We start from the raw sequence: 22506 nt of genomic DNA, 5'->3' as shown, positions 1-22506 counted from the left end.
TTCCAATACATTCAAGTGTGAGAACCACTCCTTTAGTAATGTAATAAGCTGTAGATATTCAATATAGATCTTAAGTTGGCATTCATTACATAGCCAGGCTGTAACTGATAGGCACTACAGTTTAGGCAATTTTTATTAGGTTAACGATACTGCAGTTGTGGTAGGCTAGATAATGGGCCCCAAAGATGTCCAGGGCTCTGAAGCTGTGCGTGTTATCTTACGTGGCAAAAGGGACTTCGCAGGTGTAACCAAGGTCCTTGAGATGGGGAGATGGGCTTGGGTTTTCTAGGTGGGCCCGAAGTCATCACAAGGATCTTTGGAAGAGGGAGGCAGGAGGGCCACCGTGAGGAGAGGTGTGACGACAGAAGCGGAGGCGCGAGAGAGTTGAAGATGCTACACAGCTGGACTTGACGGGCAGGACCACAGGTGAGGGATGCAGGCAGCCTCTAGAAGCCGGACAAGGCACTGAGCAGATTCTCTCCTGGGCCTCCAAGAAGAATGCAGCCCAGGCAACGTCTTGATTTTAGGATTTTTGACTTCTAGAACGGTAAGGTAACCCCCCCCCCCCCGCCCCCGCCACTGTGTTTGTGGTAACATTATGGCAGCAGTAGAAAACAATGAAACAGTATATATTTGCTCTCAGGAAAATCTTGATGGCAAACTCACCTGTTTGTAAGATCTTGAAAGAACTAGGTGAATATGAGGTGTGAATCAATGTAGCAGGTTGCTTTCCCCGACTAGACTAGCACAAGGGAAAAATAGGGGAGGGGTTTCTACTTCTAGATGTACATTTTTCAACTTTAACTTCTAAAGACCCTAAGAATGATAGAAAATAAATGTTTGCATCATCTAGTCCAAACTCTTAAACCAAGGAAGGCCCAGGGTAAAGTAATTTATTGGTGACCATACAGCTAATTCATCTACTTTGCAAGTTGTCCTCTTGCCCCATAAAAGTTGCTCTGATCTTTTCTGATTGGCTTCACTGGGAAAAAAAAATGTGCTTGTTAAATGAAGGCTTCTCAGCCCTGGCCGGCTTGGCTCAGCGGTAGAGCGTCTGCCAGGGGACCAATGAGTCACAGGCTCAGTTCTAGTCAAGGGCATGTGCCTCAGTGGTGGTTCATCACTGGCCCTGGTTGGGTCGTGTGGGAGGCAACCAGTCCATGTGTCCCTCTCCTCCTCTCTCCTCCCTCCCACTCTTTATGATGATAAATAGAAAAATATCCTCAGGTGAGGACTAAAAATAAAAAGTAAGGCTTCTCAGGAAGATGCTAATTTTATTTTACATTATTTAAAATGTGAGCAAATGAGTAAATTGTCATGTAACTAGCCATTTGGTACAGTCTCCCTTCAACATGGGAAATCTACTTTCTGAGTGTAAAGAGAAGAGGAAACTTTTGCCTTTTTCCCCATAACCTGGCCTTTAGCTAAACCTCCCCTCCCTTCAGGAACAAATACATTCATTCTCAACCAGACAGGGTCTGGGGGTCCAAGAAGTAAGTGCTTCTCTTGAGAAGCCTGTAGTCTAGACAGAAGACAAACTGGGTATGTAAACAATATTATAATTCATATTGTAGATGAACGATCCCGGATCCCAGAGCTGACAGGATAAAAGTAGGGACAGTCACTCAAGGTTTCAGTGTCACATTCAAGGTGGGGTATCAATGAAGGCTCGAGGGTGGCAGACAGCGGGGGGTTGAAGGACTGGGTGAAAAGGTGAAGGGGTTGAGAAGTACAGGTTGGCAGTTACAATATAGTCGTGGGGTGTAAAGTACAGCACAGGGAAAATAGTCAACAATACTGTGATGTGGTGCCAGATGGGTACTGGAAATATGGGGGGGGAGCACTTTGTAAAGCATATGATTGTCTAACCACTGTGCTGCACACCTGAAACCAATACGGAATAGTATTGAATGTAAATTGTAATTGAAAAATAGAATATTTAGAAAAAGAGAGCAGAAGAGGGGAAATGCTATTCTGAGCAGACAGGAAATACAAAGGCATAATGAGGGCCCTCTGCACGGTTAGGGAACGAACAAGCAGATGTGATGGACACTTAGGATGGCTGGGAGAGGATGGCGAGAGATGAGCCGGAAGGAAAACATGACTGTAACACATGCAAAGGGCCTGCTATCTTCTTAGCAAGAGGAAGCTCTGAAAGATTGTTTATTTTTAAAAAAGGGACTGGCATAGTCTGCTTTAAAGTAATAGCAGCAGCCTATATTTAATTCCCATATGACCTATATTTAATTGCTGCAGCCCTGTGATGAAGGCTCTGTAATTACCCCCATTCAACAAACCGGGGAGCACAGAGGCTCAGTAACTCAGCGTAAGGTCACAGCTCCTGAGTCAAACCCAGCGAGCTGGCTGGCAAGGCTGTCATCACGCCTCCGAGCATCAGGTCTCAGAGGCTGTGGGAATAAGCAGAGGGAGCGATAGAAATTAAGATGCTGCTTGAAGAGTCTAAGCCAGTGTTTCTTTTTTTTTTTATCCTCACCCAAGGACATTCTTTTCCATTTTTTGTTCAGATAGAGTGGGAGGGAGAGAGAGGAAGAGACAGACACAGAGAGAGAGAGAAACATCAACGTGAAATCAACGTGAAAGGGACACATTGAGTGGCTGCCACCCGCAGGACCCAACCAGGGCCGGGGACAAACCTCACCCGAGGTACATGCCCTTAGCAGGAACCGAACCCGGGTCTCTCCAGACTGCAGGCTGACGCTCTAACTGCTGAGCCAAACCGGCCAGAGCTCTTTTTTTTTTTTTTTTAAATATATATTTTTTTCTATATTGATTTTAGAGAGGAAGGGAGAGGGAGAGATAGAAACATAGATGAGAGAGAACATTGATTGGCCGCCTCCTGCGTGCCCCCCACTGGGGATCGGGTCCACAACCTGGGCATGTGCCTGGGAATCGAACCAGCGACCTCTTAGTGCATGGGATGATGCTCAACCACTGAGCCACACCGGCCAGGTTAAGCCAGTGTTTCTTAAACGTACCATTCACTTTCTACCTTTACACAACTTCACCATATCCAAGATCCACTTCAGAGATTTCTTCAACCAACTCATCTTTTTAAACCTCATTTTAAAGGGGAAACCTGAGGATAACAACAAAATTACCTGAGCAGGTACAAGAGGCAGGAAGAACCATGGCCCCAGAGTGGCGGACACGTCAGAGCAGGGCAGGCAGAGGGGCTGGGGCTGGGCCCAAACGGGGAGCAGGAAGGTAGTTACTGAGAATGCCGGGGAGCAGGAAGGTAGTTACTGAGAATGCGTAAGCAAGACGGCAGCTCCAGCGACAGGCATCGGTGAGCAGGGCAGTGAGCGGCCGGCCCCAGGAGAACGAGGTGAGGGGTCTGTCAGAGTGAGGCTGGGACTGAAGGAAGGCGCCCTGCGGGCCGAGGGAAGGATGAAGTCCAAGAAGCACATGGAGAGGTGAAGAATGACTGGGTTGTAAACAATATTATAGGCTGGGAGCCAAGAATAGGTTTGGGGACATTTTAGGAGGTTAAGGGAATTGCAAGATAGGGAAAGGGTTAAGGGGAAGAACCCCAGACGTGAGACCTGAGGGGTCAGTGGGGACCGAGGAAGGGCTGCAGCAGGGTGACTTGGGGCATAAGACCCTGGAGGAGAGGGCTGAGGGCACGACCCCACCACACTGCACTTGGCAGTCTGTCCCTGAGCCTGACTCCCGAACTTGGTGGTGATGGTCAGGTTCCCCTGAGCGAGAGGTCTGCCATCCGTACATCACCGGAGATGGGCTCTAATACCGCCAGTGGTATGCACCACCTTTTGGGAAACATTGGTGAGGGCAAAGGATCATAAAAAGCCTGAATTAAAAAATGGCATACTTGGAAGCCATTGCTAAGTTCCTAGAACATTTGGGTCATTATTGTGCTTCATCTTTTTTATCCTCCACAGCACCTAGGCATCCAGCTTTGTAACAGGCACTCAGATATTCAATTACATAATGTAAGTGGTTGAAAAGACATAACTAGAGATGAATCTTCTGAGACATACACAGGGGTGGGCAGATTAAGGTTTACAGTTGTTTGTGTGGAAAAAGATGTGCAGGTTATGATGATTACAGTAGCTTTATTAACTCTATCTTTTGTGTACTCCCAACTGTAAACCTGCTTTTGCCCATCCGAGTATTAAGGATCCCATTCATGAGCTACAACGGTAAGGGGGGGGGGGGTGTCTGACAGAGTATTCGCCCTCACGAGGAGGGATACTTTTCCAGGTAGCGGACAGACTGTTCTAGCTCGCTGGCAACTAGAAAGGCCTTGAAGCTCTACATATTACAAGAAAGTGAGAAAAAAAGAAATGACAGATTCCGTAGACCAGGCTAAATGTTTCAAGAGCAAGGCCAGACTGTAAAGCACGTCCCATTGCCTGCACAACGTCGTCTGTATAAACTGTGGTCTGCTGAAAAACAACTTCAGAAGTTGTGGCCAACAGGTCCGAAGGTGACCCCAGTGATTCCTACCTCCCTCTAAGAGGAGTAGGTGGGACTGTGGCATGCTTCTAACCAAAGGAGCCTGTCAAAGATGAAGGAAAGTCACTCCAAGACTCTGAAGCAGCGAGCAGCCGTCCGTGAACTGCCTGTGGAGAAGGCTGCGTGGCCGGGAACGGTGGGCAGCTTCTAAGACCTGAGAGCAGCCAATGGCCAAGTGAGTGAGAAACTGAAGTTTTCAGATCTGACGCTGCAAGAAAAGGAATCGGGCCAACAACCTGAAGAGTTTGGAAGCAGGTTCTTCCCAGACTGACACCTGGTATGCAGCCTTGTAAAACCCAGGGCAGAGGACCCAACTAAGCCGTGTTCACACCCTCTATCCCCAGAGACTGGGGTAAATAATACATGTTTTGTTTTAAGCTGCTAAACTTATGGTAATTTATTATACAGCATAGAAAATATATACAGAAAATTTTAATATATAAAAGAAAAAGGAAAAAGAAGAGTGAATTACTGGCCATTTGGATATTTATTGATGAAGATCACACATCCAAAGGGCAGTCCTCAATGCTCATTTTAGGATTTTAGGAGCTGGCTGCTGTCCTGGCTGACACTGCAGAGCGGACCAGGCTGGGAGAGCGCGGTGCTGCGCGGACACAAGTCACGTGGAGCCTCAGCCTTTTCAGTGTCGCTGTCGCTTTCAATGACGGTCACAGATGTCTCTTGGTCTCTGGCGCTGTCTGAAATACTTGGATTTTTTTCATCACAAATGGAAGGTCCAAGATTCGTTTCATCATTCACTTGCTGAATTATAACCCCTTCTGAATACTTGGATTTACAGACAGGTAGGAAAAAGTCATTTGGTGAGAACCTCTCGCTGTCATCCTTGGGTGCAGAGAGTAACAGGTCCAGAGCCTTTCGGTACTCTTGACGCTCCTGCTGAACTGCCGCATGTTGTTCATCTTGTTCCGAGTCATCAGCCTCTTCAAAATCAAGTAAATTCAATGTAGCAATGTCATCTAGCTTCGCTGAGCTTCCCTTGGGTTTGCAGCCTAAATTCACCTTTAGGATATGCAGGAGGTGGCGCATTTTCCCCTAGGATTAAGAAAAAGACAAGAATGATGACGTGAACTGGGCTAGATCCACTGAATTACTTTCGTCTGCAGTGCTGCTGATCTCGGCAGGGTCAGTGCTTCTCTTTCCACCCCGCTCCTAAGTGCACACAACACACACGGGGAAAAAGCACTTGTAACGCATTCTCTGAGGGTATGGACAAACTTAAAAATTCTTTGTATATTAGAATTTTTCTAATGCAGTTCTAAGGAAACACAAACCTCCTCCAAATGTTTATTTTGTCTTATATGTCGCTCAAACAGTCGTTCCAAAGACCTATAAATGATAAATAAAAATGTTAATGTCTCCATCAGAAAATCAACTAAATGTAAAGTAGCCACGCAGTAACTAAACTACTAAAGGCTGGAAATGTTTTTTGGATGACTCTTTTTCTTTCCAAAGTTAAAGACCAGTCCTTCCCTGTTCTGTCAAGTTCTCCAATATGGAAGCTAGTATGGCTTCCACTATGTGTGTAAGTCAGCATAATGGATGCCAATGTTTCTGAAAGACTGCATAAAAGATTTTAGTTTGTATTTTTATTTGTTTTATTTTTTATCCTCACCCGAGGATATTTTTCCATTTTTCTTCAGATAGAGTGGGAGAGAGGGAGGGAGAGAGGGAAACATCGACGTGAGAGGGACACATGACTGGTTGCTTCCCACACAACCCCGACCAGGGCTGGGGATGAACTGCAACCAAGGTATGTGCCCTTGACTGGAATCGGACCCATGATACTTTGGTCCATGGGCCGATGCTCTAACTGCTGAGCCAAACCGGCCAGGGCCGCATAAATGAGGTCCAAAAATTCCTTCTCTCACTCACCCCCCCACCCTGCTAAAAAGCGCTATCTTTCTCTCACACACACATGCAAACACCATAAGCCTCCCTTCTCTCTCACATAAACACTAACCCCATAAATCAAACTCTAAAGAAAATTATTTTATAAAAGGAGTTATTTTATGATGCTTCCTAAGGTATACTTGAAAAAAAATTTCAGATGGTAAATCCATATAACATAAAAGTTATCACTTACTAAGTTCGATTAAGTGCTAGGCAAATAATAATAATCATACCTCTTATCATGACCAATAATGGAAGAGAAAAGCATTGTAAAAAAAATCTAAAGATGAGAAAACTACATCTCTGAGACAATGATTTCCTCTCCCCTGAGGTCACAAGCCATATTAACAGAATTTAACCGAGGTATCTCATGCCAGAGTTTATTCTTTCAACGACACATCCATGTTTTCTATCACATGAATGTATCAATAGGTTTCTTAAAAAACAACATTTCCTTTGTTATCATTTGCTATTACAATGAAGCTATAAGCCAACTTTATAGTCAGTGGTTCTGAATAATTTAACTATTTTTAAAAGCCCAAGAAATCCATAGTCTACATTTTACAGTGGCTGTTGATGTTTTGGAATATTCACTCCTAGGCAATTTTCTATGCATGTAGTGTACATAATGGGGTCTTGTACTACATCACAAAGTCTGTCTCAGTGCCCAATGAATTTTAGATAAATAGCTACCATTCAAGCTGATTCAGGACCACACAGTTTCCTTCGATATGTAATACCTAATCTCGTTTTGCAAACTTCCCATTTCATTTACAGTATGCAAACCTAGCTTTTAATTAGTCCTCACTTTATTAGTAGCCATTGTAACCAAAATGCTTGCTTTTGAATCTCACCATAGTTTCAAATAGCAAAATGGGATTATGGATCTTTGCAAATAAAAAGCAAAATTTTTATTTTACTATTCTGTTATAACCAAAAAATATAATGGTATTTAGATGAATAAAATCTCTAGTTTTTCAAAAACTCCCCCAAACTGTGAGACTGACTAAAGTATGAATTAAACATTCTTTACAATTTGCTATCAATTATAAGCGTTTGGTCCCCCAAGAAAGCAATATAATTTCTCATTTCCTAATATGGAAAATTAACTTAAAAATTAATACCAAATGAAGAGTATTTAATGTGTTCTTCAACCACCATTATTTTAAAAAAATCTAACCTGTTTGAAAATAAACCAAGTTTCAAAATTTCATCCGTTACATCTTCAATGAAACTCAGATACAACAGTTCTTCCTCACTGTGAAGGCAAAGCAATAGATAGCACAAAATTAGTCATTACTTACTCTGAAAATGACAGGAAATACGAATACTTAATTAGAAATACCTCCACTATTTATTACAAATATACTCTGTCTCATATCATTAAGAGGAGTATTATAAAACAAATGTCAACTTTCTGAAACTATGCAAGGATAAATATTAAAGATGAGAAAATATTCCCTAATAAAGTAAAATTTCACAGATGTCTGTGACATCCATCCAGCAGTAAATAATAAGCAGGGATTAAAGGGAACAAAACAGACACCAACCACGGGCAAGGGCAACCGAATGTGACCCATGCGGGCGTGTGCTCCTGACGAGGCCTCACACGCCCTTGGGCTCCTGCCATGCCCAGCAGCAGGGCACGTGCAGAGGGGAGAGCAGCCGTCCTGGGAAGCAGGCTGCCACTGTGAGAGCTCCTGCTCCTGGGAGAGCGTCTTGTTTTAAGGTTGGGAAATTTACTGAGCAGAAAACATACGTTCTTAAAATATTTGGAGGAGGAAAGTGTTCTAATATAAAAATGTATGTACAAAAATACAGTGGTATTTTAAATTACTTGAACATATTTATTACATTATAAGAGTATATTTTGGTAGCTATTATAAGAAAATTAGGATACTGTTATAACTTTGATTTTAATTAGTTCAATTAGTGAACTGATAGAAAATGTGAATAACATTTAGTAAGTGTAAACAATGATCAAATAAGTAAATGTAAGGGAGGAGTTAATAAGCAAACCAGATAACAGAAGATTAAATGTATAAAAAGTTACACTTTCAAACTGCTTCACAGTCTCTAATATTTAAATATCAAGTTTGAGAATAAATGAGACTAAAAATATAGGCATGGGCAAAAGTAGGTTACAGTTGTTCATATGAAAATTATAATTTTTTAAAAATCTTTTTGTTAATCCTCACCTGAGGATATTTTGCCAATGATTTTTTTTAGAGAGGGTGGAAGGAAGTGAGGGAGGGAGGGAGAGAGACAGAGAGAGAGAAATATCAACATGAGAGAGACACATCGATTGGTTGTTTCTCGCACGACCCCAACTGGGACTGGGGATCGAACCTGCAACCCAGATACGTGCCCCCTTGATCAGAAACAAACCCGAGACCCTTTGGTCCTCAGGCCGACACTGATCAAAACTGGCCAGGGCAAAACTAATAATTATTTAAATAATAATACAAGAATAAACTGTTTCTCATAGTCACAACTGTAAAACCACTTGCCCACCCCTATCGATGATCCCCCTCCCCCACCAATGGAGCATAATTAAAACCCAGAAGTATAATATCTACAAAGAACTGGTGAGGTTGGAAACCTCTAGGAAGGCTGTCCTGAGCTACTAAAAGTTTGAATTTCTCAAAAACTATTATTTTTACTTATAAAACTATATAAGAATTATGGGTAGTAATTATAAAAAAAATAGCAGATATTATTAACTTAGGGACACATTTCACTGGACATAAAGGTGAAGTGATTGTTAATTATTTCAGAAAATTTTAGTCATTTTCTCAAAGTTAGCATGTATTAGATGACTGAACCCCAAAGCTGTTTGTAAGAGAGATTAGTGTTCAATCCTAAATTAGTTTGTGTGATTCTTAATTCTTGTTTTCCACTAAGCAAAATTAAAAGGTGAGAAAGATCTTACTCAGAATAGATTTTTCTCCTTGAAGGAGGCTGCACGGAACACTGACATACTACCCTGAAAAGAGAAAATTAAAATATTTGAACAACGGTTGGCACCCTGGCTGGGTGGCTCAGTTGGTTGGAACACCTGTCCCATGTTAAAAAAGGTTGTGGGTTCAATTCCCGGTCAGGATACATACCAAGGTTTCAGGTTTGGTGTCTGGTCGGGGCATGTATGGGAGGCAACTGACTGATGTTTCTTTCTTTCTTTCTCTCTCTCTAAAAATCATTAAAAACATATCCTCAGGTGAAGATTGAAAAAAAAAAGGTTGGCATACAGTAACTGTTCAATAATATTGTATATTAGTAATAATATGTTTCATATCCATGATCTAATCCAATCTTCAGAGAAATTCTGTTAGGCATATTAGGTAGGTATTATTTTTCTTACTTACTAATGAGTTTATCAGGGGGCAGAAAGGCCAAGTAAGTAGCAAAGACAGACTTTCTACCTATTCTTCTAATTACAAATTCACAATCCTTTTAAAAACTGTACAATAGCAATTACCTAGTATAAATAATAACAATTTGACTAAGATTAACATATAAGTAATGCTGAAAACAGATATTTCCCTATGGAAAAAATGTTTAAGCTGGCAATGATAAATTTTGTCATTCAGTTATATCCTCATTAGTTAAGTCTAAGCATTCTATTCAGGTATACTCTATTATAATATTTTACTACTTTTAGATAAAATTACTAGAAAAAATAAATATTCCCTTTTTGGGTGATTCCTTATATTCATTGCAGACTGGCTTAAGAGCAGTTTACAAATCTTAAGAAAGAAGCACCATGAATTTCCAGACAGGGTAGCGATGCGCCCTGCAGCCTTGCCGTGGGGCCGCCCTAGGAGAGGCCGGAGGGATGAGCTGTGCCCTGAGGGGCTGGGTGCCTGCCTTCTGGTCTGCTAAGCAGCACCTCATTCTTGGCCTCTTTGTAAATCTCTAGACCTTTATTCTTCCACCTCCTTCATCTCACATTCAGTCTCTGACACCAGAAATGCATCGGACAGCTGAAACCATCAAAGGCATTTTTTAGGTTCTATACTACAGGCTAAGCTTTAAAAAACTTAGGTGCAGTATTTCATATTCACTAAACATGATGAGTAGTTTTTAAAAATAGTGCATCTACATAGCACGAATAGATCAAGCACCAGCATATGGTGAGTATTCAAATCAAATTATGAATCCTCAAATAATAAGGTGTTCAGAACTATTTCTGCCATGTAAACTGGTTAGCATCACTGAGAGGATTTGTCTTGGGGAAAATTCTTTTTCACATAAATAGTGATGGCAAATAATATAAGCCACTGCCCCTCCTTATTAATGAATTAGCAAAATGAATTCATATAAACATTTACTGAGTGCATACTTTGCAAAATTTTCTTAGCAAAACTAGCGCTGCCTGTTGAATTATATAACACCAGAATGTAATTAAACAGTACTCCTATGTTGCGAATACTACATGTCGGCTGTACAGGGCCACGGTTAGATGAAGACAGCTGAAAGGTTTCTCCTGTAAGCTGCTTACCTTGCTGGGGAACACTGAAGAATTCCATCATTAATCTCATCCCATGGTAAGCCATTCCCTTGTAAAAGTAAAGGAGTTATGCTTTCTTTGGTTTCATATGTCATACAACTAGATGCCTGGGGATGCAATGACAAAAATAAATATTTTGCTTAAAAAATACAATGTAAAGGCAGAAATAAAGCAAAACAGCAAATTGCATAAGTCAGGTTAAGAGAGTAGAGATATCCAGTAAATAAAAGTGACAGTTATATTATGACAAAGGATGTTTTAGAATACATTTGCCAACTTCTTATTTCTTATATTTTAATGAGGGGCATTTTAAATGGCACTAAGAAATCAGTACAAATAAACATAAAGAGAAAATGAAGCAAATATGCAAGTTTTAGGTAAATTTGAGAAAACATCTCTTACTCAGAAATTCAAACAACCCATCTGTTTCCAATGCCAACATATCAAACATGTAGCAGCAGTGGTGGCCGTGGCCGTATGAGCAATAACAAGGCATAGACTACTGGCAGCTCACTTTTGTAGAATCCTTGCTATGGGCCACACACTCTGCCAAGCATTTACTTGCATTATAAGATTTAATCTTTACAATGCAAGTTTATGTACAGTGCTGTACAGTTTTAAAAGTGCCTAATACCCCAACTAGCTTCCTTAAGTAGAAAGCTGGTGGTACTGACTTTGGAATGTGGAGACACACCATTTTCTTAGGATTGTGGAAAAACATTTGGAGCATGCTGTCATTAAAATGGACTTATTCTGATTCAGTTTATTTAGTTACCTACAGAGCTAACTCTCTTCCTAAATCTCAAGCTAGTCATGGCCAACTTTTTTGAGCCCTGACTGGGCTAGGCACTTTACCTACATCATTTACTCCTTCCAACAATCCTGCACTAAGTACAGTTTTCCTAGATGTGCAAACAGCTGCAGGGCCCTATGTCAAACAGCTTTTAGTGGCTGAGGAGGAAACCTAAAATCCTCTACCCATTTTAAAAAGGAAAGAGAGAAGTTGAATGTGATTATATTTTATTGTTCTATCCCTGAATCTGTGTCCTGACATTTTAACAGACAAACCTTTTAACAAACAATAAATTTAAATTAGGACACAATTATATATTATATATTATATCCTCAAATAAAAACAATAACTTTACCTCAAAATTGAAGTAGTGATATATTAAAAGAAATGATTTCTAAGCATTCCAAATATAAACACTGTAAAAAAGACCTTGATGGCATAGAAAAAAAGTGAGAGCAAACATAAAAGAATGATACAGCTATCCATTCTTATATAATGTATTCAATAATATAATCTATCGCAATTCTTTATAGATACATAGGCATAAAAACAAAAATACTTTTGCACAACTTTTCTGGCTCCTTTAGTAACTCAAGTCTATATTCTGAAAACAAAATTTAAGGTATTTTGTTCACCTACTCAGCTATCTAGCCAGCCAACCAACCACCTAGAAGAGATGCTAATAACACATGATTTCCCAAATTGGCAGGATCCATCTGGCTATTCCCAGACAGTAAATAGACAAATCTTCTGTATACTGGCTAGATCATATGCAAAAGTGTCACCAAGAGAACACTCTTCACAGCCCAAATAACTATACACAATCTATTAAGTTAGAGCAGCTATAATTCCAATGTGGAGCACAGAGATCTTATTTTTGTTACCTGCTTTATGTTCACTTCTGAATCTGTGGAGTCCTTAGTCTCAACTGCCTCAAAATCAGATTTAAAGCTGTAATATTTTAAAAATATATTGTTAAACCTTCAAAATACAAACACTATGATAAAATAAACTTAAACATAGGACATGAAATCCATCTATTCTTATAAAATGAATTATTTCTAATTATATAATCAGGAAATAGATGTGGTTTGGATTACCTATATTCCCCCCACCCCTTTTTTTGAATAGCAGCTAAATTTCACTTAAACAGAATGAGTCTAGGGAAATGAGAACTATTATCTTTAAAAGCTGTCACAAATATAATCAGAAAAGCATGATATACTGTACAAGCTTTCCTTATTTCTTCCTCACTTGAAAAGTTCTATCACAGATTCAATTCCTTAATTCTTTGATTAAATGAATACAGACTTATTTGATATTACTGTACCTCTTGTATTTACCTAGAGAAAAGAATACTAGTCATAAATTGCTTTTTACTTTCTAAAAAAACTAAAACCTAGTACCTGATATATATTTGTTTATAAAATATAGGATAAATAATCACAAATCAGTTTATATTCAATACTTTATAAGATTTGTTTTCCCAATCACTCGGCAAACTTTTGCTGGATATTCATTATGTGCCAGGCACCATTGTTGATGAAAACATTATTGAGGCAAATTACACTTAACTTCTAGAAATGATCCCAATTCTCTAAATCGTACCTGGGGACTTGTTGCTGAAAAGGGAGCACAGGGGTAGTTGTTTCTCCCCCCTCTTTAACCCACTGTTCTGCCATTTTTATCACAGGCAATAGTCATATTTACACAAATGCTGTTTGATGACATATTTTAAGGATTCTCTGGAAGTATAATATTTAAAAACACACACAAGTTCTAGTACCATGTTGAAAATAATAAATTAAAATAGGTAACATTCATGTACATAAGGAGCTTGACAAGTTTAACAGCTACTTGGTTTTTCAACAATTACTAAATGATAGATGTAAGAGGAAAAGTCACAGTCATGTCATTCCATTCAAAAGGCACATAAACTATATGATGTAAAATAAGGAACATTATTTAATTTCTGCAACATCCTGAAGTATTTACTATCGGCTGTTGATGTGCCGTACCTGCTTAATTCCGTCTGGGTTTCAGCTTCAACCCGCTGATCTGTAAAATCCTTTCTTTTTTTGGCAGGTGTATAATATCGATACTGTGACAGAAAAGATTTTGCTTCTGTTTTCAAAGTGCGTGGAGTGAATGGCAAATGTCTATTGGAAAAGAGTTTAGAATGTTTATCCAAAAGGTCCCCACTGGTTGCTTTTGAAATAGCTAACTGAGATCGGTGGGACTTTGGGAATGTGCTCCTGGGCCTTCTGCCATACGAGGTTGCAGAGCACGTTTTCCTGGGCCTGGAGCTGGCACAATCTATGGACAGGAGGGAACTGGAGTTCTTCTCAACACCATCTGCGAGGACTTTACTGGATTTAGGTAGAGTTATGTGTAGTTGCCCTAAAGTTACTGGTGACCTTGTAAAGGACAAATATCCATTCACTTCTTTGAATAACATGTCATCTTCATTTTGTGGTTCTTCTGCAGGCTAAGAACATTGGATTTGATAGTCATCAATTACATTTGCAAATTCATAAACATAAAAAATGGTTGCTTCAGGAGTCTACAAAATTAACTTACATGTTCCTAAAGATATTAGCATTGCACATAAAGTTCTATTCAAGTTTTTGAAGTATTAATATATGAAAATATAATTCTAAATATGTTAATAGCAATAATTTTTCTTTCTGAAGCTAAAAATGATTAACAACATATACCTATATTTGCGCTCCTGACTTGTGTATTGAGATCTACTGGTAGATCTCAGTTTTATCTGTAAGTTTCCAAATCAGTTGTGGGTCCCAATCCCCTTCTCAACCACAGTTACTGCACCCTCTCTGCCCCTCTTGCCACTAGGACAACCTTCAGTGCCAGCAGTTGGCCCTGTAACTTGAACGCTTTGAAAAAAGGAAAACTCACAATGTATGGAGCCTTGATTTAAGGAACGGATATTTTAAATATCATTAAGAAATACTTATTCCATAAAAAGTTCTCCTCACAAGTGGGGAGAGCTTTGAAAAGGAAGGTGTTTCTGACTGCTCCCTCCAATTTTCTTTGGTTTAACATTGGAAGAACCATTTCTGCGGGATATCTATAAAGTCTAAAAACACAAAATGTATTCTTTTACAGATTAGATGTCCCCAATGCCCTGTCTGTGATTCCAGACTTTATGTACACCTGTGTATCCCTTACAGAGCTCTGAGTAACTTTATTACGTAGAGGGAAAGTTACGGAAACCGAGGTGCAAATGGTTAGGATTTAGCCAGTTATATCTGTCCTGTAAGGCTCATGGTGAAAACAAGAGGAGTAAGGGAAGGGCCAAGTGCTTCCTTTGTGCAAGGTATTGTTCTTACCAGAGAGTAGAATAAAAGAAGAATAACTTCTATCACTGCTACTAATAAATATAGTGTTTGCTATGGCAAGGTACTGTTCTAATTGACTTACATGTACAGCTCATTAAATTGTCACATCACCTTCTAGGTGGTGGTATAATCATTATCTCTATTTTATAGAAGAAGAAACCCAGGCACAGGGTCTCATGGATTTGAACCCAGGCTGAGCCTACGTGCTTCACCATTACATCATATTATCTATTTTAAGAACTAATTTAAAAATCATGTATTTTTAGCCCAGTCAGTGTGGCTCAGTTGGCTGAGTGTCAGCCCATGCACCAGGAGGTCACTGGTTCCATGCCTGGTCAGGGCACATGCCTGGGGTTTGGGCTTGATCCCCAGGAGGGGGCATGCAGGAGGCAGCCAACTGATGTTTCTCTTTGATGTTTCTCTCTCTCTTTCCCTCTCCCTTCCTGTCTGGAATCAATAAAAACATATTTTAAAAAACCGTATCTTGCCCTGGCCAGTTTGGTTCAGCGGTTAGAGCGTCGGCCTGCGGTCCTGAGAGACCCGGGTTCGGTTCCCGCTAAGGGCACGTACCTCGGTTGCAGTTTGTCCCGACCCTGGTCGGTTGTGCGGGTGGCAGCCACTCGATGTGTTCCTTTCACATCGATGTTTCTCTCTCTCTCTCTGTTCTTCTCTCTCCCTCCCACTCTACCTGAACAAAAAAAAATAAAAATAAAAAACCGTATCTTTTTAGATTGTTTTATACCACCAGAAATCTTAAACTGATTTTAACGCTTTTCCTGATAGTGAACAAGTCAGCCTAAGTACTGATTTATCTAAGTAAGGAAACTGCAGGTAACTGGATATTGTGACAATTGCCTAAAATAGGTCAAGTTACTTCTTTCCTTTCCAAGTGCTTTCTAACCCTATCCCAAATCCAAGGCAAAATTACTCAAAAGCAAGTACAAAATGTGTCATTAAAGTCTGAGTCACTAGGATACTATTTCATTAACGACTTTAATATGTTAGTTTTAAAAAGTACTCCCAACTACACCCATACTGCAGCTTATTTACCAGAAGAGTTTAGCTCCCTGGGAAGAAATTTCTAAGTATGATCTGAAGAACTCTTTAGGGCTATTAAAGAAAAGTCACAAAGTATTTAAACTTGGAGGCACAGTAAAATCTGAGATCAGAGCAGGCAGAAATGCATAAGGCATTAGAATGCCTATAAGAAAATTCTTGTCAATAATGGTTATTTAATAAACAAATGAAACACCAAAGAAAGTCTTTAAAGGCAGAAACTTACTCTCATTTGTCTGAAATGGGCTGGAAAAATGGCTTCGAACTGACTGAAGCCGTAAGACTTTTGTGTACTTTTATGTTTCATAGTCCCTAGCTTTTTTTTTTTCCATCCTCATCTGAGGACATTTTTCTATTTTTGTTCAGATAAGAGTGGAAGGGAGAGAGAGAGTGAGAGAGAAATATCAATGTGAAAGGGACACATCGAGTGGCTGCCTCCCACACGACCCCAACCAGGGCCGGGGACAAATCACAACTGAGGTATGTGCCCTTGACCGGAATCGAACCCACGACTCATTGGTCTGTGGGCTGATGCTCTAACCGCTGAGCCAAACTGGCCAAGGGCTCATAGTCCCTAACTTTTATCATACTTTTTCTTTCCTTGGATACCACTAGAACACAGTTTGAAATCAATTATAACAATCTGCTTTTTAAAAAAGAAACGGCTCTTGATTTTCATTGTTTTATACTGCTTTTAAAATAGATTTATTTAGGAATATGGATCCCATCCACATATTATTTAATCTTAATCTTCACCAGTGCTGTGATAAGCAAGGAATTGCTGGCGGGGTCAAGGTGCAGACGGGACAGGCACAGGAGGTCCTGAGGTGACAGCATGCGAGTTGGTGTGAGAAAGGAAGTAGCATGAGAGTATGGGTGATTAAAAGATTTTTCATTATATGATCTTATGTACATAAACAGCCAATATGCACAGAGGCTAAAGTTAGCATTTTCTTTTTTTTTTAATTTGTTTTTCTTTATTGATTTTAGAGAGAGGGGAAGGAATAGGGAGAGAGAAACATCGATGAGAGAGAACATCGACTGGCTGCCTCCTGCATGCCCCCTCACTGGGGATTGGGCCCACAACCTGGGCATGTGCCCTGGCTGGGAATTGAGCCATACTGGCCAGGCCACATAGTTTTTTTCCTTAAATATGTTTTTATTGATTTTTTTTAGATAGAAAGGAAGGGAGAGAGAGATAGAAACATGTGAAAGAGAAACATTGATCGGCTGCCTCCTGTATGCTCCCATTGGGAACTGAGCCTGCAACCCTGGCATGTGCCCTGACTAGGAATTGAACTGGGACCTCTCAGTCCATGGGATGATGCTCAACCCACTGAGCCACACTAGCCAGACAGAATTTTCTTTTTAACTGTAGCGAACCTTTTAGTAAACGTAGGTTATAGCTGTAATAGGTGTCCATAAATCATAAAATCCAGCCAATTTAAAAAATATTATACTCAGCCCTGGCCAGTTTGGCTCAGCAGTTAGAGCATTGGCCCATGGACTGAAGGGTCTTGGGTTCGATTCACAGTCAAGGGCACATACCTGGGTTGCAGGTTCAATCCTGGGCCCAGTTGGGGTGCTGCAGGAAGCAAGCAATCGATGTGTCTCTCGCACATTGATGTTTCTCTCTCTCTCTCTCTCTCTTCCCCAACCCCCTCCCTTCTCTTCTGTCAAAAAAAAATCAATGGAAAAATATCCTTGGGTGAGGATTAACAACAAAAACAAAATATTATGCCTAAAATAATTCAAATTTGAATGTGTCTATATATTTATCATCAAGGCTTAGAAAAATGTAGGCAACTTCAAGTTACTGTGAATTCTAAATGAAGTAAAACGTATACCCATATTAAAGCATAAGTGAACTATTTTATGGAGGCAAATGCATATAGGTTTACAGTGGCTAAAGTAAAAGTAAATAAAAAATACCTTACATTTATAGATTTAATTATACATTTTATTTTCAACAAAACCCATTCTTATTTCAAAATACAATTATTAATTTATATTCAAAATGCTGGATCACAGAAAAATATTTTAAATTTTCAATTAAAAAGTCCAATCACTAAAAATGAAACTGTACATGTGAGTCAAATATTGATGACCAGATTCCCTGATGGCAAATTATATTATAGCATCTGGTACATTTATTCTAAAGGAAGAAGTTCTGTGCCTGGTCCTTTTATCTATATAACAGCCCTGGGGGCTCTTAAGCATATCACAGCTTTCCTGATGACTTCCACGTCTATTTTCAGCCTGGCAGAAATGCTTGTATCAACTCTCTACCAACTATATTAGATGTTCCCAAGGCAGCTCAAATCAAGCATGCCTAAAAAGCAAATTCATACCTTACATTATCTGCCCCCCAAAGAAAAGAGTGCACCTTGTCCTGTTACCTTCTTTAGTGAATGATGTATCACCATCTTCCCAGCTGCCCAAGCTAGAAACCTGAGAACCTCTTTAATTTGGCCTCTTGCTCTTCACATCATTAAATCAGGCACTAAATCCTGGGAAATTCCACTTTGTGAATATTTCCTAAATATATTCCTTGTGTTCCTTTCTGCTCTTAGCTCAGGTCTTAATAATTTCTTCCCCAGATTATTGCAACTGTCACAATTAGTCTGTCTTTCCCTCCTGCCAGTGTAGCCTTTGTCAAGTGTCAGTATGATGACATGACATTTCAATTAAAAACTGGTCTATGGCTCCCCATACTTCTCAAAGAAAAAAATTGGATTAATTATTATGGTACAAATGGTCTTAGTCGTTCCCCTGCCCACTGATATGTACAATGGAAAGAGCTAGAATCAAAATATGATATGTGAAACCGAGTAAGCAGAGCAGTGAAACTGGCTTTTATTAACAGGTAATCGTTTTTATCACAACAGGGTGCTGGGAGACAGAACACAAAGCTCAGGGAGATTTGGACAGTCTGGGAGACTATGCTCATGAATCTGGGATCTCTCAATGGCCACACCTCAACTAGATGACTTGCAAAGAAACTTGCCCATCTTGAACACTGGCACTGAGTGGAAAGGGAACACGCGCCTCTGAGAATCTGAAATCATACGCTGGCCCCATACAAGCTTGCAGCCTAAATTTGCATTACCCAGATGGTTCACAAAAACCTCAAGCTAAGACGAATGACTTGGTTTAGTCTAATACATAAATTATAGGGGTATAAAAAGGTGGAGAAAGGAGAAGCTACAGATTAAAAATTTATTGATTAGTTGAAATTATTTAGCTCTTAATTCTAACAAACTAAAATACATAAGACAAAAGGAAAATCTGAACAGTGGATAGTTGATATTAAAGAATTATTAATTTTGTCCAGTTGGTATGGTTCAGTGGATTGAGCATCATCCCATTGATTGAGAGGTCCCAATTGGATTCCTGATTGGGGCACATGCCCTGCTTGTGCACTCGATCCCCAGGAGGGGGCATGTAGGAGGCGGCTGATTGATGTATCTCACATCAATGTTTCTATCTCTTCCTTCTTCTCTCTCTAAAAAAATCAGTATAAACGTATAAAAAAGAATTATGAATTTTTAATGGCATTGTGGTGTATCTTTCAGATATGGAAATAATTATGGATGAAATTATAGATCTGAGATTTGCATAAATAGTCTGGGGGGATAGTAAGTGAGAATATAGGTAAAATAAGTCTGATCATTGTTGCATCTGGGGGATAAGAACATGTGGGTTCATTACATGACTATTTTTATAGATGCTAAAAATTTCAGAATTAAAAAGTTTAGAGAAGAAACCATGATACATAAAAATAAACCAGACTTCCAGTTTCAGCTGAGAGATGGAGAAAGATGGAAAGAGTCTAGCTTTCACCATTGCAACAGGAGTAAAACTGGACAAACTGCAAATTAATAATTTTTCTTGAACTAATGACAGAACTAGAGTCACAGAGCAAACAACTGACCTGAAACCTGGAGGGACTGGCACCTGCAGAGAGAAACAGGGTCCGAGATTTGCTTACCTGGGACAGGAGACACTGAGTGTACATTAACTGGCAGGAAGGTTATGCTGGAAGATCTAGCTAAGAGCTGAAGATTGACTGCAGACTAGTGCGAGAGTGTGAAGCCCCTGAGACCTGGGAGTGTGTACACTCCTACAGCATTTCCTCCAGGAACCCCACCAGGAGCTCACAGGAAAGAGCAGGTAGAGCCCTGAGAAAGCTTCCCCTTTCCCTTCTTTCCTTGGTGTGACTCGGAGAGGAAAGCCATTTCTACAGACACCATTGCAGAAACTTCTCCCAGACCCATTTTCCCTTTCTCTCTTAAGAAACCAAAACCTTAATGTACAGGGGCAAATTCCCTTCACTTTTGCCATGTAACATAATCATGGAAGTGCTTTCCATCACTTTGCCAAATTCTACTGAACACAAGTTACAGGTCCTGCCTACATTCAAGAGGAGGGTATTGTTTAATGTTGTGGACTATTATGGGGGGGTGTCATCTTAGAATTCTGCTTACTACTGTGGGTCAAATAGACAGTACAAGATAAGAAGGCAGAAATAAAACACACTAAATGCTTCACTTACGAGACAAAGATTATTAGAGTAAATAATCTGACCCACCTAAATCTTTGGGACCTCCCTTACACATTAGGATTAAAAAATGGAAAAAAGATATACCAAAAGAATGCTAATCAAAAGACAGTTGGTTTAATTACATCACTATCAGAAAACTATTACAAATAGCATTAGGGTAAGAGGCTTGATTCACAGTGATAAGAATCAAGCACAGTGATAAGAGGCTTGATTCACTAAGAAAATATATCATTTCTAAATCTATGTATATAGACTTAAAATATATAAATGAAAAGTTGGTAGTATTAAATTTTGGAGGAAAAGCTAAATATATAATCATGTGAAAGATTTCTCTTAATGAATGATAAATTAATCAGACAAAAAAATCAGTAAGATTTGAACACCTCAATGATATGCAGTTTAATCTAGTGAATACACTATATATTAAATGTTGCACAAAACAACTATAGAATACATTTTACTTTCAAACACATAATGGTATAGTGAATTAAAAAAAAACCTGTCCACCTACTGGGCCATAAAACAAGCCTTAACACATTTTAAGAAATGGGTGTCATATAGATATTTCCTTATACAACAGGCCAGAAATCTGTAACAAAAGAAAGCCTAAGAAACAATAGAGATAATAAATACTCCTAAATAATTCCAGAATTAAAAAATAAATTATAATAAAAACTATGAAATAGTTTGAATTGAACCATAATAAAACCTATCAAAACTTGTGGGATGAAGGTAAAGTAGCACTTGGAGGAAAATTTATAGCCTTGAAAATGCTTATCCTATGAAAGAAGTGAGATTGAAAATAAGGTAAACAAAAGTAGAAAAAGTATATAAGAATAAACTAAAAAAAATCTAAAGAGGAAAATAAAATGTGGACATTAACGAAGTAGAAGACAAAATACAATAGAGATGATTAACAAAGTAAAAAGTGTGCCCTTTAAAAAGATTAATAAAAATGACAAATGAAAATACCCAAGAATAAAGGCAGAAATAAAACATATTAGGAATAAAAATGGGGAAATAACACATATTTAAGAGAGAATAAGAGAATATTATGACTAAGTCTATACCCCAATTAAAAAATTTAGATGACACAGACAACTTAAAAAAGTTACATAAAGAGTTAAAAAATTGAATCAGTAATTAAAAATCATCTCAAAGAAAACTCTAGACCCAGATAATTTTAATGCTTTGATTCCATAAAATTTGAAGAAATTTACAGAAACTATTCTAAAGCATAGAAAAAAAGGAAACAGTGCTCAATTTATTTTATGAGGCTAGCATATCCTGACATAGTAGAAAAAGGAAAAGTGACAGGTCAACATCAATAATAAACATAGATATTAAAATTCTAAGCAAAATATTAGCAACTGTATCCAGAGATGTATAAAAAAAGGTAATGAGAAAGTTGTATTCATTGTAGGGATGCAAAGTTAGTTTAACATTAGAAATTCAACTGTAATTCCCTACATTAACAGATTAAAAAGAAAAATCATAATATTTAAAAAATGCAGAAAAGCATTTGATAAAATTAACATGAATGTTACATTCATGGGAAAGAAATCCTCTTAGCAAACTAGGACTAGAAGAGAACTTAATCACATGTTAAATAAAATCACAAAAAACCCTGGTTCAGCAAACTACAGCTTATAGACTAACTGTGCATCCTGTTTTGTTTTGTTTTATCCTCACCCGAGGACATTTTTCCATTTTTTGTTCAGATAGAGTGGGAGGGAGAGAGAGGAAGAGAGAAAGAAACATCGACATGAAAGGGACACATCAAGTGGCTGCCACCTGCATGATGACCAACCAG

General features: G+C 39.0%; 1 protein-coding gene across 8 annotated transcripts in view; it reads right to left on the bottom strand.

Moving 5' to 3' along the window:
• Window positions 1-5018: 5018 nt before the first annotated feature.
• The window catches only part of SPATA7 (spermatogenesis associated 7), a 31469-nt gene continuing 13981 nt past the window's right edge, over window positions 5019-22506 (bottom strand). For 6 of the 8 annotated variants that reach the window (XM_036245196.1, XM_036245246.1, XM_036245218.1 and 3 more), the window contains 7 exons: window positions 13730-14199; window positions 12596-12662; window positions 10910-11025; window positions 9341-9394; window positions 7589-7666; window positions 5790-5844; window positions 5019-5550 (listed from right to left, as the gene is read on the bottom strand). In XM_036245196.1, the coding sequence (XP_036101089.1) occupies window positions 5032-5550; window positions 5790-5844; window positions 7589-7666; window positions 9341-9394; window positions 10910-11025; window positions 12596-12662; window positions 13730-14199 (1359 nt within the window). In that variant the 3' untranslated portion in view covers window positions 5019-5031. The remainder of the gene's footprint in view (window positions 5551-5789; window positions 5845-7588; window positions 7667-9340; window positions 9395-10909; window positions 11026-12595; window positions 12663-13729; window positions 14200-22506) is intronic. The other 2 variants (XM_036245254.1, XM_036245205.1) reach the window with 2 other exon arrangements.

This window comes from Molossus molossus, unplaced genomic scaffold (genome assembly GCF_014108415.1).
Source record: "Molossus molossus isolate mMolMol1 unplaced genomic scaffold, mMolMol1.p scaffold_m16_p_1, whole genome shotgun sequence".
Taxonomy (NCBI): domain Eukaryota; kingdom Metazoa; phylum Chordata; class Mammalia; order Chiroptera; family Molossidae; genus Molossus; species Molossus molossus.
The sequence above is the reverse complement of the archived record's forward strand: the minus strand, read 5'-3'. Positions and strand labels throughout refer to the sequence as shown.